The sequence below is a fragment of the Larimichthys crocea genome, chromosome XXI (genome assembly GCF_000972845.2).
Source record: "Larimichthys crocea isolate SSNF chromosome XXI, L_crocea_2.0, whole genome shotgun sequence".
In the NCBI taxonomy this organism is placed as follows: Eukaryota; Metazoa; Chordata; class Actinopteri; family Sciaenidae; genus Larimichthys; species Larimichthys crocea.
The window spans coordinates 8,480,488-8,496,701 of NC_040031.1; the positions used below are offsets into that span (position 1 = coordinate 8,480,488).

The window sequence follows — 16,214 nt, forward strand, 5'->3', positions numbered from 1 at the left end:
GAAATCCCAATGGGCTAGAAATCCCAATACCAGCCCAAGAATCTTTACAAGTCATTACAAAATGTGATTGTATTTTATTTAATATATATTTTTTCTACCCGTGTGTGATGTAAAAACTAAACTGCTGCATTAACCAGTCCACATGAATATATATTTGTGGTTTACAAGCTTTTTACACACATCTTATTAATAAATAAATATATGCTGTATGTTCTAGTTGCTGTCTTGCAGGTGCAGCAGGACATGCTCTTGGTTCATTTGAAACAAAGCAATGTGAGGCAACAAAGTCCAAGGGCATTGTTGAGCTGTGTTACCTTGGAAACAATTCTACCTGCTAATAAATGACACCAAAATACAGTTTGATTGGTGGTTTACTAACACTGTTAAGGAGATGACAGTAACATATTAGTAATGCATTATGTTGAATTCCTGCAGACAGTGCACATTTTCTGTACTGAACAGTTGTGAGCAGCTTGAGTCTTGTCATGACCTAAATTGAGCCATATATCACATATACATATGTTGTTTTTATACCATATACTATAGCTTATCACCATCTGTCAGTACAGCTTAGATGTACTTATCTTTACAATAGACTGAACATGTCATTATTGACCAACTCCCTTTTAACGGTATATGAGGTGAACTGATATTCTATGGAGTGTGTATAAAAAGCCGGAAAAACTCATGCACATTGACTCCATCTGAGATCCCAAGGTAAGTCTGCACAGGGAATTCAGCACTTTCACTTCTTTTTACATTGTGTTTCCAAGAGCTATACCAGGACAGACTAATAGTCTAGTGTGATCTAGGATCCTGAGTTTTTTATAGACTTATTTCATTAAATCATTAAGATAGACTAATGTATATACTGTGCTTCCCGTAAGCTGGGAAAATGCTGCCGCTGTGATAAGGGCTGGATTGGAAATGTGAAAGTTAAACTCTCACATCATCCAGATGTGGTCACATTTACAACATAGGCTGTGCTTACAGGGAAAGGGCACTGAGGATACGAATTATTAAGGCATTTGTTTTGTAAAATTAAGTTTTTAAGAACATGGTACATGTGTAATGTTATTTCTGCTATTATGACTCGCTGAAACAAATCTATACGGTAACTAATTTAACTTAAAACAATGTTTGATTTAAATAAGAACAAAAATATGATGGTTCAAATTAGTTGAAACAGTTATTGTTGCATCAGCAACTTCAAATTGTTCTATTTGTCATATTCTTTGAGTTCACAATAGTTATAGTTAAGTTATGTATATATGTAATATGTAATCATAATGTTCATTTTCTTGGTCTTTGCTTTTTTTCCCTGACAAATCTGTTTATTCATTCCAGAAAAAAAGAAGTTGAAGTTGTGAAATCGAGATGACCAAGTTCACTGTTCTAGCAGGTAAATGCTCATCAGGCCTCAGTGCTTTATGTCACCACGATGTCTCTGCAGCATGATACATTAAAGGTTGTATGTTTATGTTATCTATTACACATGCAAAACATTCATCGCTAATTTTGTCATCCTTTAGGCTTGTGCCTGGTGATGTGCCAGCTGGGTAAGTTACACTTCACAGTTATATGTATAATGTATGAAAATAATAGACAAACAGATAATGCTAACCACAGATTTGCTTTCACTGATCTCCAGCAACTGCTTCCAAGATGGCATGCTACTTCACCAACTGGTCCCAATACAGACCTGGGACTGGGAAATACATGCCTCAAAATGTGGATCCCTTCCTGTGCACCCATCTGATTTATGCTTTCTCCATCATCAACAACAAAAACGAGTTGGTTACCTATGAATGGAATGATGAGACCTTGTACAAGACTTTCAATGGCCTGAAGAGCAAGTAAGAACTTGTCTGTTCACAGTATGAAATCTCCTGTGTGTTTACATGACCAATTGAAATGTGAAGTTTATCTATATATACAGACTCTGTGTGACAAACCAACCAACAAACTCTTTCAATTCAAATATTCTGCTACATGCAAATCATATCAAACCACATTTATGTTTTAAAGAAACCCCAGTCTGAAGACCTTACTGGCTGTTGGAGGATGGAACTTTGGCTCAACTCAGTGAGTATTGGAGATCTTTGTCTTGGTAGATGTGATAATTATGTTTCACCCCATGTATTGAATATGGAATGACATTTATTTAAATCAAAAAAGGGTAATCTGCCATCCATTTAGACTAAAGTAAAAACATAACACTCATGATCAACAGCTCTCATGCATTTCAGGGTCTTAGTCTGAGTTTAATTTTAATCACAATTCTTCAGGTTCTCCATCATGGTGTCCACTCCAGCCAACCGTCAGAAGTTCATCCAGTCTTCTATCAAATTCCTGAGGACTCATGGATTTGATGGTCTGGATCTTGACTGGGAGTACCCTGGATCTCGTGGAAGTCCTCCAGAGGACAAGAAGAGGTTCTCTCTCCTCTGCAAGGTGGGTTATAAACACTAGGGCCATAGGGAGTAAACCTATTCTATTGATAACACCATATTTTAGAAAGTGCCTGATCAGTATTCTTCTTTTTCAGGAACTTGTTGAAGCCTACGCAGCTGAAGCCAAAACCACCGGCAATCCTCAGCTCATGCTGACTGCTGCAGTGTCTGCTGGAAAGGGAACCATTGATGCTGGATATGAAATTGCTGAAATTGCCAAGTATTGCAGATTTTTTAAATTAGTCTTTGTTTTTGAGTTGGCTCAGTAACTCATCTTAATCAGTATTTTATATGGATTTTAAGGCATCTGGACTTCATCAATGTGATGACCTATGACTTCCACGGAGCTTGGGAGCGATTCACTGGACACAACAGCCCACTCTACCGTGGCTCACATGACAGTGGTGACCTCATATACTTCAACACTGTAAGAGACGTAGTGGTGCTATGGAGCCTTAAACACTGATGGGTGACTTATTACAGCACAAATGACACAGGAATACATATATCTAGTTATATCCAGATCACAATTATGGAACATACTACAACTATGTGCGTATAGGCCCTCTGTGACATTAGATACACTTTATCAAGTGTGAGCAACACCTAATAATTAACAAATAATTATTTGCTGGTTTACAGAAAACCTGTGTTAGCATGTGCTCAGACTGAAATCATTCAGTTGCTACTGTATGCATAAAGAAATCCATTTCTCTGTTTTGTATGCTTCATCCCTCAATTTCTCTTCCAGGACTATGCCATGAAATACTGGAGAGATAAGGGCACCCCATTGGAGAAGCTGATGATGGGATTTGCTGCTTATGGTCGTACCTTCCGTCTGACATCATCCAACACTGGCGTTGGAGCCCCAGCTAGCGGTGCTGCATCAGCTGGTCCATACACGCGTGAAGCTGGCTTCTGGTCGTACTATGAGGTAAAGTCTAAACAACATGAAATACATACTGATACTAATATAAGGGATGGACAAAAACAAATGGCCTTTCTTTAATCCGGTCTTTCAGATCTGCACCTTCCTGAAGGGCACCTCTATTCAGTGGATTGAGGACCAGAAAGTTCCCTATGCCAGCAAGAACAATGAGTGGGTGGGGTTTGACACCAGGGAGAGCTATGAGATCAAGGTATGTGGACCTCAATACACAGAGGTTACAGATTGAGCACTGGTCATCAGTGTGGAGTTTAAGAGACAGGGTTCAATACTCTTTAGTTTGTGGTTGACTCATCTTCTTGTTCAATCGACAGGTCCAGTACATGAAGGACATGAAGTACGGCGGTGCCTTTGTGTGGGCCTTGGATCTAGATGACTTCAAAGGAGAGTTCTGTGGAGCAGGAAGCCATCCTCTTCTGTCCCATCTGCGCAGACTCATCAATAGTGGTAACTCTTACTTGTCATACTTTTTTTCGTGCCAATATATTCCAGCTTGTCAAAGTAAGACTAAAATAATGAAGTTATCATGCACAAAGTTCTCGGCAGGTTTTTGGGAACCTGTGTGGCACTTTATACTAGCTATATGTTTTCAAATCTGGCCTTGTAGTATGACATAATCCTGTTTCTACCTCTTACAGAGTTGCCTCCACTTCCATCGACCACAACCAAGAAACCTAGCGTTACTTCCACAGCATCACCAGTTACCACCGGTGCACCAGTCTTCACAACCACCCTCAAACCCAGTGGTACCACAACTGCGCCATCTACCAAGACCACTCTCCCTGTCCCAGGACGCGGCTTCTGCAAAGACAAGGCTGATGGCATCTACGCCAATCCAGATGACAGGACCAAATTCTATGTGTGTGCAGGTGGACGAACCTATGATAATGTGTGTGGAGCCGGCACTGTCTTCGAAGACAGCTGCAAGTGCTGTGTGTGGCCCTAAGTGTTAACTAGTTGAGGACTCAGTACTGTCTACAAGCATAATGTCTCTGTGTGTATGCTTTTTTATTTTAAAAAGTTGTAACATTGTGATGTTTAGAAAACAGCTTTTTATTATAAATTAGAATTGACAAGAAATTCAAAAAGTGTATATCCAGCAACAATAAAAGAATTATAACAAATTTAAAAAATGTTTGACGATGATTCAAAGCAACAATATAGTATTAGCAAGATCCCCCTTGCCCCACCCACTAAAAATCTCCCGTGCAAAGGCAAGACCAAGCATTATTTATGATGAATTTGGAATGGATGTGACTACCCCCCAAGCTGTGCTCCACCCCCAACCTCAAGACTGAACAATTAAGGTGAAGGATAGAAACATATGATATTATATATTGTATAGACTAACTGAATTGCCTTTGAGACTTATTGTGATTCTTTTGGAGGTAATGTAGATAGAAACTGTAACCTTTGCAACAAAGTTGACTCCTCCTTGTTTGGTGATGTCATGATGTGATGAAATTTTTGAAGCGCTGAAGACCTAAATGGGCATAGTCTACCTAGAGGAAAGATTTCTATTTTGTTGTAGTCTTTAGTCGACAACTGAGGATGCAACTAGGCTGGTCTATCACATGTCCCTTGTTTTGGTGGACGGCATGTGAAGCAGTTATGCGTTGTCTCTTGCATTGTGTGATGAATGGGAAACAAAACAGTACCAGTAGTTCTAGCAACAACAGAACTCAAACCAAATTTGTGGTCACAAACTAAACAAATAATTGACAAAATATGGCAGAAATGTAATTTATTCATTAGTGTATAATCTAAAAATTGTGTTTCCATTACCTTAGAATGAGCCTTTTATATCTACAGGAGGAGCAGGTCCTCTGGGTGCAGAATGGACAAACCAAACACTGGCTTTTTGCATTTTTCAGGACCACCCTAGTGTCCTATATTATGAAGGACAAAATTGATGATAGGCATACATAAATAAATGCATAAATACATGTAAAAATACATAAATAGCTTCTGATCTATTTTTCATTTATTTGTGTATTTAATTATTTATTTCTACAACAATTGTATAGTGCCATTAGGCTGAGGCTAAAGTGTAGCACATTTATATAATAGAGCAATATCAGTCACAATTGGAATTGTTTGTGTCTGTATTTCTGCCTGAAGACCTTTGTATTTATATTCAGGCAAGTGATAGGGGTGTGTCAGTGCCAACACCTCAGTATCTGTGTGATACTAGATCTGATGATCGCCTGCCAGAATGTGTTACCTCATATTCGGCATTCCCCGTCACCATATCACACGTGTCCTTTAGCCCTTTATAAGCAACTTGGAACTAAAAACTGAGATGATCAGTGTTATTGTTGTGAAGAGATTTTGGCTGCAAAGAACCACTTTACCAATTCACTAATTTATTTCAACTAATAATCTATTGAGATTTAAGATAGTGGGGAATGCAAATGCACCTTTGGTACCACTATAAGACAGTTTGACATTAATATTCTCTTTATAAGGTATGCAAGTAGGAAAGCACATCATGGAGACACATTTTGTTTCTGGGCATTGCAATCAGTTAAAATTCTCTATAAAAGATGTTTGCTTGCAATTTTCTTTGTGAGAATAATTGGAAACTGCTGGTACTGTAGCTAAATGTACGGATGGAGAGTGCAAAAAATAATTGCTAACAACAACTGCATACCAACATAGAAGGTAGAAGAAGAACTCTCAAATTGCAGTATTCTGCAGCACAGAAGGAGGCCCGAGTGCAGCTGTATCATCTCAAAACACAGCCTATTACCATGCAGCTGCACTCGACCTCATTCTGTACTGCTGTTCTGCTCCATGATTGGAAGTTAGTCAGTTTGTTAATGACAAAGTCCTCTGGTTTTAAATTCAGTGCCTAAAAACAATACAGAGTAATGCGGTTATAATATCCAGTTTACTGCATATGCTGCATCCAAAAGAAAAGAATTATGATCTTAGTCTTCAGTGGGTTAGGTCATTACATGCATCTGTCTATTCACCATCCTTTGCAAAAAAAATAACTTAGCTGGTCTTCTAGGGGTTATGGTTGACAAACACAATATTTGCTAGTCAAAGTATTTGTTGCTTTTGTTGTCATGCTTATGCTTGTTTTCTTGTTGGGTTTTGTCTTTGTGCTTTTCTGCCACGTTTTTCTGTTTTTCCCGTGCAGTGTGTGCATGAGTGTGTGTGACATTGTGTGCCTGGCACAGAGCATGGCTGGTCTCAGCACCAAGGCACACCTGTGTCTCATCCAGTAATCACTCCTGCTATAAGCCAGGTCTTCACCAGATTATTCTGTATGTGCCAGACTATACTTTGTAAACTTTATGTGCTCCTGTAGTTTGTTTATGTTCACATTCACTCTTACAGACCATAATGCATTGTGCATATGTCCACTAATCAGATGATCGGCAGTTCGATCCCCATGCAGGTCGAAGTGTCCTTGGGCAAGATACTGAACCTCAAATTTCCCCTCAGTGTATGAATATGTGTGAAAGAGATATGTAGTGTAAAAGCATGTTGAGTGACCGGAAGACTATAGAGGAGATGTATAAGTGCAGTCCATTTACCATAATGTGTTCTTCTTTATTGTTTTTGCAGGTTATCATAGTTTGTTACCACTGCATGTTGGTCAGTGGAAAACTGTGACATCATTAGTAGGACTCTATGGTGGGTGGAGATAACAGTTGAAAAATGGTGTGACAAATTCTTAAGTGAGTTCATTTGAAGTAATCACAACAGTCATACAGAACAGAGGCACAGAAACAGAGCTATGACACACCCTGCAGTATATTGCACCACAAATCAGCTGTTTGGGTCAGAAAGTCATGTGTTTAGATTAAAATCCAACTTCACATTTTTAAAGAATATGGTGCATGCTTGTGCTTTTCTGACTGACTTACTGACTATGAACAGTACAGTACAGAAGTATAGTACTTCACAAATGCCAGAACTATAACTGGCAATTTTGTGTTGGGAATGATGAATGTATGATGAAACATAGCTCTGGTTTCGTCATATCATGACTGCACTGTAATAACTGCTTCTGCAGTCATGCCAGTTTTAATTCATATATGAGGTCAGATCTAGTCAATATAATATCCTTGAGTTTCTTGTAGAAAAACCTGAACCTGGAAACTTTTGTGGTTTGCAGAACACGTGTTGCTTTAGCTAAGATGGTTAACGTGTTTATCTTCATCTCTCTCTCCTAATTTATTATTTTGACCAATATCTAGAAATTATGCAGATAAGTGTATGTTGTCCAGATAATTGCACAGCTCAATTACACATGTAGTACCTTAGTGTGATGTTGCTGCACAGAGACAGGGAAAATATTTTGGATTCATTGTATATGGATTGAAGCACAGACATTTATTTTGAAGGATGTGAGTTACCACTTTTGCAGTCATGTTTCCTATGTTCCTTTAGTGTTGCTGATATGTCATTAGTATGTTCTTACAACATTGTGTAAATATATATATATGTATTGGGTTTTACCATCATGTTATTGATTATGATAGTTTTACTCACATTAACATTCAGTCTGGCCCATGGATGATTATGTCATGTATTTTTGTTCATTTCACACCTTGACATCTGGTTAGACAAAGCAAGGCACGTCATCACTACTGGTTCTCGTAACTTTAGACTGCAATTTGGCATAACCTATGTCATAATGAAATAAAATAATTATTTAATGTAATAAAGTCATAGAGTAAATTATTAATGATGTATGGTTCAAATGAATTATCAGTGTGTAGATTAATCAATGACAAATGGTGGCCCTACATCAGACACAACTACACATAATTTATTAATCTGCTTTGATTATTACTATATTACATGTTTTACTGTTTTGTTGCTACCTGATGCTCTTACTCATATCATACTATTGTAAACTTAACATCTTTGGGGTTTGTAGATTGTGCAGGTCTTCACATTGCTGTGTCTGATTTTTGATTTATGACACACCACCCTGTGTATCCAGCTCACTACTGAGGAGTGGAAAAACAAAGAGTGCCAAGAATGCAGTGGAACATCTTGATGGTCAATGGTCATGGGCGGTGTTCAACAAAGGAAAGAGATAAAGTAATCAAAGCTGTTAATCTAGGAATGGGAACAGGGGATTCTCAAGCATGTTATTTTATAATGCATAATGTAGGCCTGTTTTAGAACATGATTGTGTAGTCAGTCAAAATATATTAGTTGTCGCCTGGTAATTTTCTTTTATTTTACTTCAGCGCTCTCATTCAGTTTAATTTCACAAGGTTATGGCTGCTTATAAGACTATAAATAAAATAAATAAAAACTGATTTATTCAGTGTTATTGAATTTCAGAATTCTTTCTTCTTCTTCTTCTTCTTCTTCTTCTTCTTCTTCTTCTTCTTATTATTATTATTATTATTATTATTATTATTATTATTTCTGTTGCTGATCCCTGCTGGCATTCATTTTTGTAAGTATTACCTTTCAGCTGACTGAATGTAACTGATTTATACATTTAAAAGTAACCTTTAGTTAAGTTATCATGATAACAGTGATACAAAGACACTACTGAAGGTAAAAAATCAGGACTAGCCACAGTGCTCTGTCATTTGACTGATTAATGATATGATAACGAGTTATATGTCCACTGACATAAATTACAACTGGTTCATGTGTCGCGTGCAAGCCCTGAACAGAGTGGTGCACTGACTAAATTACTGTCACATGTGTTTCAGACTTTGCAGAATCTTATCAAAATAGGTCCTAATAATCATTCAATTTATTGCCCTAATTTATCAAAGACTGCTACACTCCCCCTTTCTCAGCACACAGTCAACTGTATAAAAGATAAACCTGTGCCACTGTTGTGTCAGTCTCCCATCTTGTGCATGGTAAGTCTACAGGAGAAAACAATCGTCTACATCAGTTTTTAATTAAATTAATGATTTTATTTAGATGGTAGCTTTTCCTCTTTGCTTTAATCACTGACCCTAATTTACTTTTTGTCTTCCAGTAAAGTGTAAGAAGTGAATTCAAGATGACTAGGCTCACAATTCTAGCAGGTACTGGTCTCAGTTTTGTGCTGTATATATGCAGTTCTATTATTCCTTACTAATATATTTTTTTATATTTTAGAATGTGTAGTTTTATTTCTCTAACCCTTTCGTTTCTATATTCATTAGGCTTATGCCTGGTGATATGCCAGCTGGGTAAGTCATGATACTTTTTTATGAACTAGCATTTGGATTTTCCCTTAAAAATAAAATCAATAAAATTCCTGGAGTCCATGCTTCTTTAATGTTCCTTTACTACCACACAGGATCTGCCACCCAGATGGTGTGTTACTTCACCAACTGGTCCCAGTACAGACCTGGCGAAGGGAAGTACATGCCACAGGATGTGGACCCCTTCCTGTGCACAACCCTGATCTATGCCTTCTCCATCATCAACCATAACAACGAGCTGGTGACCTATGAGTGGAATGACGATGTCCTCTACAAGTCTTTCAATGCCCTGAAAACCAAGTAGGTGGCCAGGGTTGAGATACCCATGTATCACATGCAGTTAAGGTCAGAGGTCAGGTTAAGCGCCAGTACCTCTGGTGCTTGTAGAAGTCGAGCACAAGCAACCTTTAGCAGGTTAATGCTTGATGAAATGGAGTTCCCCAACGTAAAATGGAAATGCATTACTTGACACTAAATTATACACTGTGCTAGTGTTTCAAGCAATTACAAACTTGAACAAGGTGTGGTGGAAATATGTAGTCTTAACAACCTTCTGTGCTTCTTTTCCAGAAATCCTCATCTGAAGACGCTGCTGGCTGTTGGTGGATGGAACTTTGGTTCAAGACAGTGAGTAACATTTCAAACCATAAACACAATATATCACATAATCTGAAGTTATTTACATATTCAAGTCATAACCATCCTAAATATTGTCCATGCATGCCTTTCACTGCGATCAGTTGTTTCCTAAAAGCAAAGTGTTTTTAGACCACTCCAAGTATGAACTGTCTGTTACTTCCTCAGGTTCTCCATCATGGTGTCCACTCCAGCCAACCGTCAGACGTTCATCCAGTCTTCTATCAAATTCCTGAGGACTCATGGATTTGATGGTCTGGATCTGGATTGGGAGTACCCTGGAGGTCGTGGAAGTCCTCCAGAGGACAAGCAGAGGTTCACTCTGCTCTGCAGGGTGGGTAAACATTTTCCAGTTAAATTTCACAGCTACTATTCTATGATTTATGTCATGTTCACTTTATTCTTACTTCCTCTTTGTTATATATTTGCAGGAACTTGTTGCTGCCTACGCAGCTGAGGCCAAAACCACCGGCAATTCTCAGCTCATGCTGACTGCTGCAGTGGCTGCTGGAAAGGGAACCATTGATGCTGGATATGAAATTGCTGAAATTGCCAAGTGAGGGCACTTCCATGAATATTATCTCTTGAAGAGAAAAAAATGCAAAGTTTGGCAAAGTTTTTGACTATTTCTGCTTTTCCAGAGAACTGGACTTCATTAATGTGATGACCTATGACTTCCATGGAACTTGGGAGCAGTTCACTGGACACAACAGCCCACTGTTCCGTGGATCTGAGGACTTTGGTGATCTCATCTACTTTAACACCGTAAGTAGATTTTGGGGACTAGCGAAAAAATACTTGAGGGGTACCTTTTAAAGGGTTTTACTTCACCTCCTCCATCAACTTTTGTAGGACTTTGCCATGAAGTACTGGAGAGACCAAGGCACACCGGTGGAGAAGCTGCATATGGGATTTGCTTCATATGGTCGTACCTTCCGTCTGACATCATCAGACACTGGCGTTGGAGCCCCTGCCAGCGGTCCTGCATCAGCTGGTCCATACACACGTGAAGGTGGCTTCTGGTCCTACTATGAGGTGCAGTTTAAATAAGGCTTGAGTAAACCAAAATATGATATGATGCACAGTAGACATTAATTACATTAAATTAGCATTAAATAGTCCTTGTAAAAAGACAATGTACAAATAGTAAAGCTTCAAACCTTATGATATTGTCTGTGGTGTAGATCTGCACCTTCCTGAAGGGCACCTCTCTTCATTGGATTGAGGACCAAAAAGTTCCCTATGCCTTCAAGAACAACGAGTGGGTGGGATTTGACAACCAGGAGAGCTATGAAATCAAGGTAGGTGTCAAATCAGCTTCATATTTTGTCACATTCACAGCATATCCAAATTATTGACACCAATTTCTCTCAAATTTTGTGCCAACAGGTGCGCTACATGCAGGAGCAGAAGTTTGGTGGTGCCTTTGTGTGGGCCCTCGATTTGGATGACTTTGCTGGACGATTCTGTGGAATGGGCAGCCACCCTCTGCTATCTCATCTCCGCAAACTTCTTGCTATTGGTATGTCCAAGGCATTTTTATGTAAATGTTTTGGACTGTGGTCAAGACAGATAGTAATGTCTGAGTGTGATTGCTAACTATTACCTCTAGTACCTTATCATTCTGTCAGGACTCATTCTTTTTGGCTAACACATTAAACATTCACACTTTTTAGTTTAAACTTCCAGTTCCAGCTATTTTTTTGGACACCCATTATCTCTGTTATAAGGGTCTATAAGGTGAAGATGACATGATTGGTCATATAAACTACTTTACCATTTACCATTTTGAGAATCACCGACCAACTTTCTTCTCCTCCGTCCATTCAGAGCTGCCCCCACTTCCCCCTACCACTACACCCAAACCCGGTGCAAGCACCACTACCAGAACCACCACCACCACTACTACCACCCACGCTCCAGGATCCGGCTTCTGCAACGGAAAACCTGACGGCCTGTATCCCCATCCAGATGACAGGGCCAGCTTCTACATGTGCGCTGGTGGCATCACCCACGTGAGGTCCTGTGGAAATGGATCAGTCTTCGATGATAGCTGCAAGTGCTGCGTTTGGCCCTGAGCCATAGGTGGAGACAATGTGTATTTCAGCTGATGCAAATGTCAGGTATTAACCAGACTGTAAAAGTTCTCTTGTATCCACTCTGTATATAATCATCTAACCAAATGAGTCATATCATTACTATTGTATACATACAATGCATTTTTATGTTAAAAATGTAACATTAAAGATTGCAAACAAATTGGCCAACATCGATGACTGCTGTCTCATCATTTCAATCTGCTTATTATTTTAAATTTTTTTCTCCATATTTTGCTCCACAAACCTAAACATTACCATACACTTGAACTGTCGAGCTTTTTCAGCACTGCTGTCAAAAAAATACATTTTTTAGATTTTACTTTGCTGAGTATAAACACATCTTGATTAATTAATCAAAATAAACTTTTCAAATAAATTTTTAGTGGAACACAAATCTCGATTCTGAAACTTCTGTTTCCTCCTGTATTTCTACCCTTCAAAGCATAATAATACAAATTGCCAAACTGATGCATGTGGGGAAGGAATCACTTAAGGCAAGCAGGGTACAACTTGACATATAACATAACAAATATAACACAGAGCATATCAGTGTCATCAGAAAACTGAAAGATAAGACAGGTGAGATGGGGCAGGGCTCAGTATTACCTTTCTTGCACTTCTTTTGAGTTCAGTCCAGAGTAGAGAGAATTTGGAGAGTCATGCAGTGAGGGAACCTGCTTCATTTACAATATGAAAGTGATTCAGAGTTTGCCCAGTGAAACTTCACAGAAATAATGACACTATTATTGATAAGCATTACCTTTGGTATCAATAATAGTTAATTCTTTTATTACATATTAATTATGTATTATTAATTTTGACAAGGGTCATTGCATCACTTGATTGCTACATACTTTCTGTGCCAGCTTGAGTTTGAAACGTGTTTATCTGCATGGCACGGACCTACGCTCCAGCTGGTTCCTGAAACCAGAGAGAGAGAGAGAGAGAGAGAGAGAGAGAGAGAGAGAGAGACATTTAAAGTAATGCCCCACCACCAATGCTCAAAATGTGAATGGTCCTTTACAGAATACAGCAGATGTAGTCAATATGAAGGATTTCCAGGAGTCCCATGGCTATCTGGGTTCAACAATCAAAACATTCAACTTCTTTCAAGCCACTCAAGCCTACAGGGGGGTCAGTACTTAAAAGATAGCTCTTCAGGGGGTTATTCTTTTAGCTTTGCCTGGAAAGAAAGAAAGACCTACCAATGACACCCACACCAATTTTAGAAAGTGGTGACAGATCATTTGCCTCTTGGATATATATGATGCAAGTCTTGTTGTAGATCCCTACAGTGTAGGTTTTGGTTTCATCTCTATCAGATATCACCACCAAATTACTTTGGTGTTCCTTTCAGGAAGGAGTGCTAGAATATTGTATTAAAGAAAAATAAGTATTACTTTGAATGCATTTGACTTGAAGTTACATGTATGAAAATATTGGTAAAACTAGTAAAACTGCATTGCAATAAAAAAAATTACTCTGAGTAAACATTACTGTGCTGCTATATGACATTAACTATAATCAGCGCCGGTCCTGGCGCCGTGTGCCCCCATATGTCTGTCCGTCGGTCCCCTCTGCCTTGTCAACACCCCGCTCCCGGGGCACCCGCTCCCCTACCGTAATTAGCGGTATCGAAAATTTGCGACGTTTTTTTCTTTTTCGCCCACATTGCCCATAGCTAAGACCGGCCCTGACTATAATGTTTTCATTTCTTGAAGAATATGAGTGTGATTGCTGCATCCGCTGCTCACTGGGCCAGCTTCGACAAGAATCCCAGTAAAGACTGCTGGTGATTCATGTCTGCAGATACCACCTAAAATCAGTGGTAACTAAATAATGCATTCAAAAGCTACGGTGATATTTTTTAATACTAAGAAAGTAGAGCTAGTAGTAGGTTGGTGTCATGTTTCGATATGTCGCACACATGCTCATACAGAAGCTATGTCTTACTTGGTAAGACAACAGATATGTATATTGTTACTGTAGCACACCCTGTGGGTAGAAATGTATGAATTGTTACGCACTTTGGTTGCAGTTCAATTTAGCACTGAAGAGTTCATTGAGCCATGCCTCCAAAAGATGGATAACCAATTACAGACAAACTCATACGACTTGTTCAGGTACATCTAAATATGGTGTGTACTGATTTTGATGAAGATTACATGAAATACATGCCTAAACATATGCAGAGTACAATCCACTGTACAAATGTATATGTGGATAGTTGAGCTATGAAAACATGAAAATGCTTAAAAACCAGCCACATGGTGATCACATCTTTGTCTGTTTAAAACTCCAATTCTACGAAGTCTAATTGACTGGCTATCTGTATGTGGTTGTACTGGCTGTCTACTGGCTTGCTATTTCAATACTTCAGTAAATTATGGTGACCTTGTAATATTATGCCAAACCAATGGGAGCTCATTAATTCTTTTGTCAGTCAGTTCTTTTTCATCTGATCCCAATCAAGGTTCAAGGTCCAGATACTGGAGGCTTCTGTGGGGAGTTTTTGTATGATTAAAGGCATCAATTGTTTTTTATTGCTTTCCACATGATAAGCTTGGCTTTTCAATATTACAGTGTCAGCTAATAAGCTGACTGTGTTTCACACCATATGTAAAGGAATGGAAACCAATGGTCGCCAGAAATGAATGAAAAATACATCCAAAAAAATCTAAAGATCTAAAGCATGGATTAAAAAGTTACATAAATGGTTTAAATAGTCAACTAACATAAGGTCAGATCTGATGAATCTAAGGAGTACAGTAGAGACATCTAACATAATTACTTAACTCCAGCAGTGTGAGCAGTGTTACCGCCCACTGAACAACATGAGGGGATTTACAAAATATCTTCACACAACAGACACTGTAAGTAAGTGAAAGCTGAATCCCAGACTGCAGATGCTCAGGTGTCTTGTAGTCACCTCAGATGACACCATTACAGAAGATCTGAATTGTCCTTTGGCCTTCTGTCAGAGCATGCAGAGACAAAGTCTGCTATTGCAGAAATTTCAATCAAAATTAAAAAGAAACTTTCTATTTTAAAACAAATCCACAGCAACAACTCTTTCTGCGCAACCATATATCCATGCCTCTTTAGCCTTGAGGTATAGCATAACATTTCAGCATGACATGTCTTTTGTCCTGCCAGCCTGTGCCTGTCAGGCACTGTCAGCAACAACATATCATCATTACACTGATGGATATTAAAAGATGCAGGGACGGTTTGCATGACATTCAAATCTGAGTTTTATGTTTAAAATGCTTTAGGTGAAAATCTTGAAGTGGGTCACTCTGAATTGTAGAATGAATATGGGTGTCCTGATTCAGTCCTTCTGCTGAGGGACAAAAACATCAGCTATGATTAAATTTATATTTAATCTGTAATTTTCTGTCTAAGAAAATCCAAGTAAAATGATACACTTCATATACATATACTTAACTATAATATTTCACACTGTCTGATTCATTAAACATTACACCTGTCATGTAGTAGTCATCCTTTAAGGTGTGCTAGTTAAAGGTATTTAGTGCTTGCATACAGTATCATGTGACCAGTATAGTAGTAGTCCCCTCACATACATTTAAGTTACGTTTCCAAATGAAGCATCCACTCATCAATTTTCTGTAACCACACATCGTTACCTGGGTTGCGTGGATGCTGGAGCCTATATCAGGTGGGGTACAGCCTGGACAGGTAGCCAGTTCATCACAGGACATGAGACAAACAATCATTCACACTCACATTCACACCTATGAGCAATTTAGTCACCATTTAACCTGTTAATCGCATGTCTTTGAACTGTGGGACAAAAAAAAAAAAGGTAAATGGTGAATGGTGAAATGGTGGAAGATTTTTATATCCAGAAATGGGTGCGGTTCAAATA

At 38.7% G+C, this 16,214-nt stretch overlaps 2 protein-coding genes across 2 annotated transcripts; both read left to right on the forward strand.

Annotated features, from left to right (window-relative positions):
- The first annotated feature begins 681 nt into the window (after window positions 1–681).
- Window positions 682–4,539, forward strand: LOC104933901 (acidic mammalian chitinase). The gene is made up of 12 exons (XM_010749445.3): window positions 682–717; window positions 1,348–1,402; window positions 1,533–1,559; window positions 1,652–1,856; window positions 2,029–2,085; window positions 2,289–2,454; window positions 2,549–2,673; window positions 2,757–2,880; window positions 3,205–3,387; window positions 3,476–3,592; window positions 3,714–3,846; window positions 4,038–4,539. The coding sequence occupies exons 2-12, from the start codon at window positions 1,378–1,380 to the stop codon at window positions 4,343–4,345; spliced, it is 1,470 nt and encodes a 489-aa protein (XP_010747747.1). The 5' UTR covers window positions 682–717; window positions 1,348–1,377; the 3' UTR covers window positions 4,346–4,539.
- Window positions 4,540–9,019: 4,480 nt separating this feature from the next.
- Window positions 9,020–12,483, forward strand: LOC104933902 (acidic mammalian chitinase-like). The gene is made up of 12 exons (XM_010749447.3): window positions 9,020–9,254; window positions 9,377–9,425; window positions 9,546–9,572; window positions 9,683–9,887; window positions 10,158–10,214; window positions 10,392–10,557; window positions 10,655–10,779; window positions 10,865–10,988; window positions 11,076–11,258; window positions 11,408–11,524; window positions 11,613–11,745; window positions 12,054–12,483. The coding sequence occupies exons 2-12, from the start codon at window positions 9,401–9,403 to the stop codon at window positions 12,299–12,301; spliced, it is 1,410 nt and encodes a 469-aa protein (XP_010747749.1). The 5' UTR covers window positions 9,020–9,254; window positions 9,377–9,400; the 3' UTR covers window positions 12,302–12,483.
- The last annotated feature ends 3,731 nt before the right edge of the window (window positions 12,484–16,214 follow it).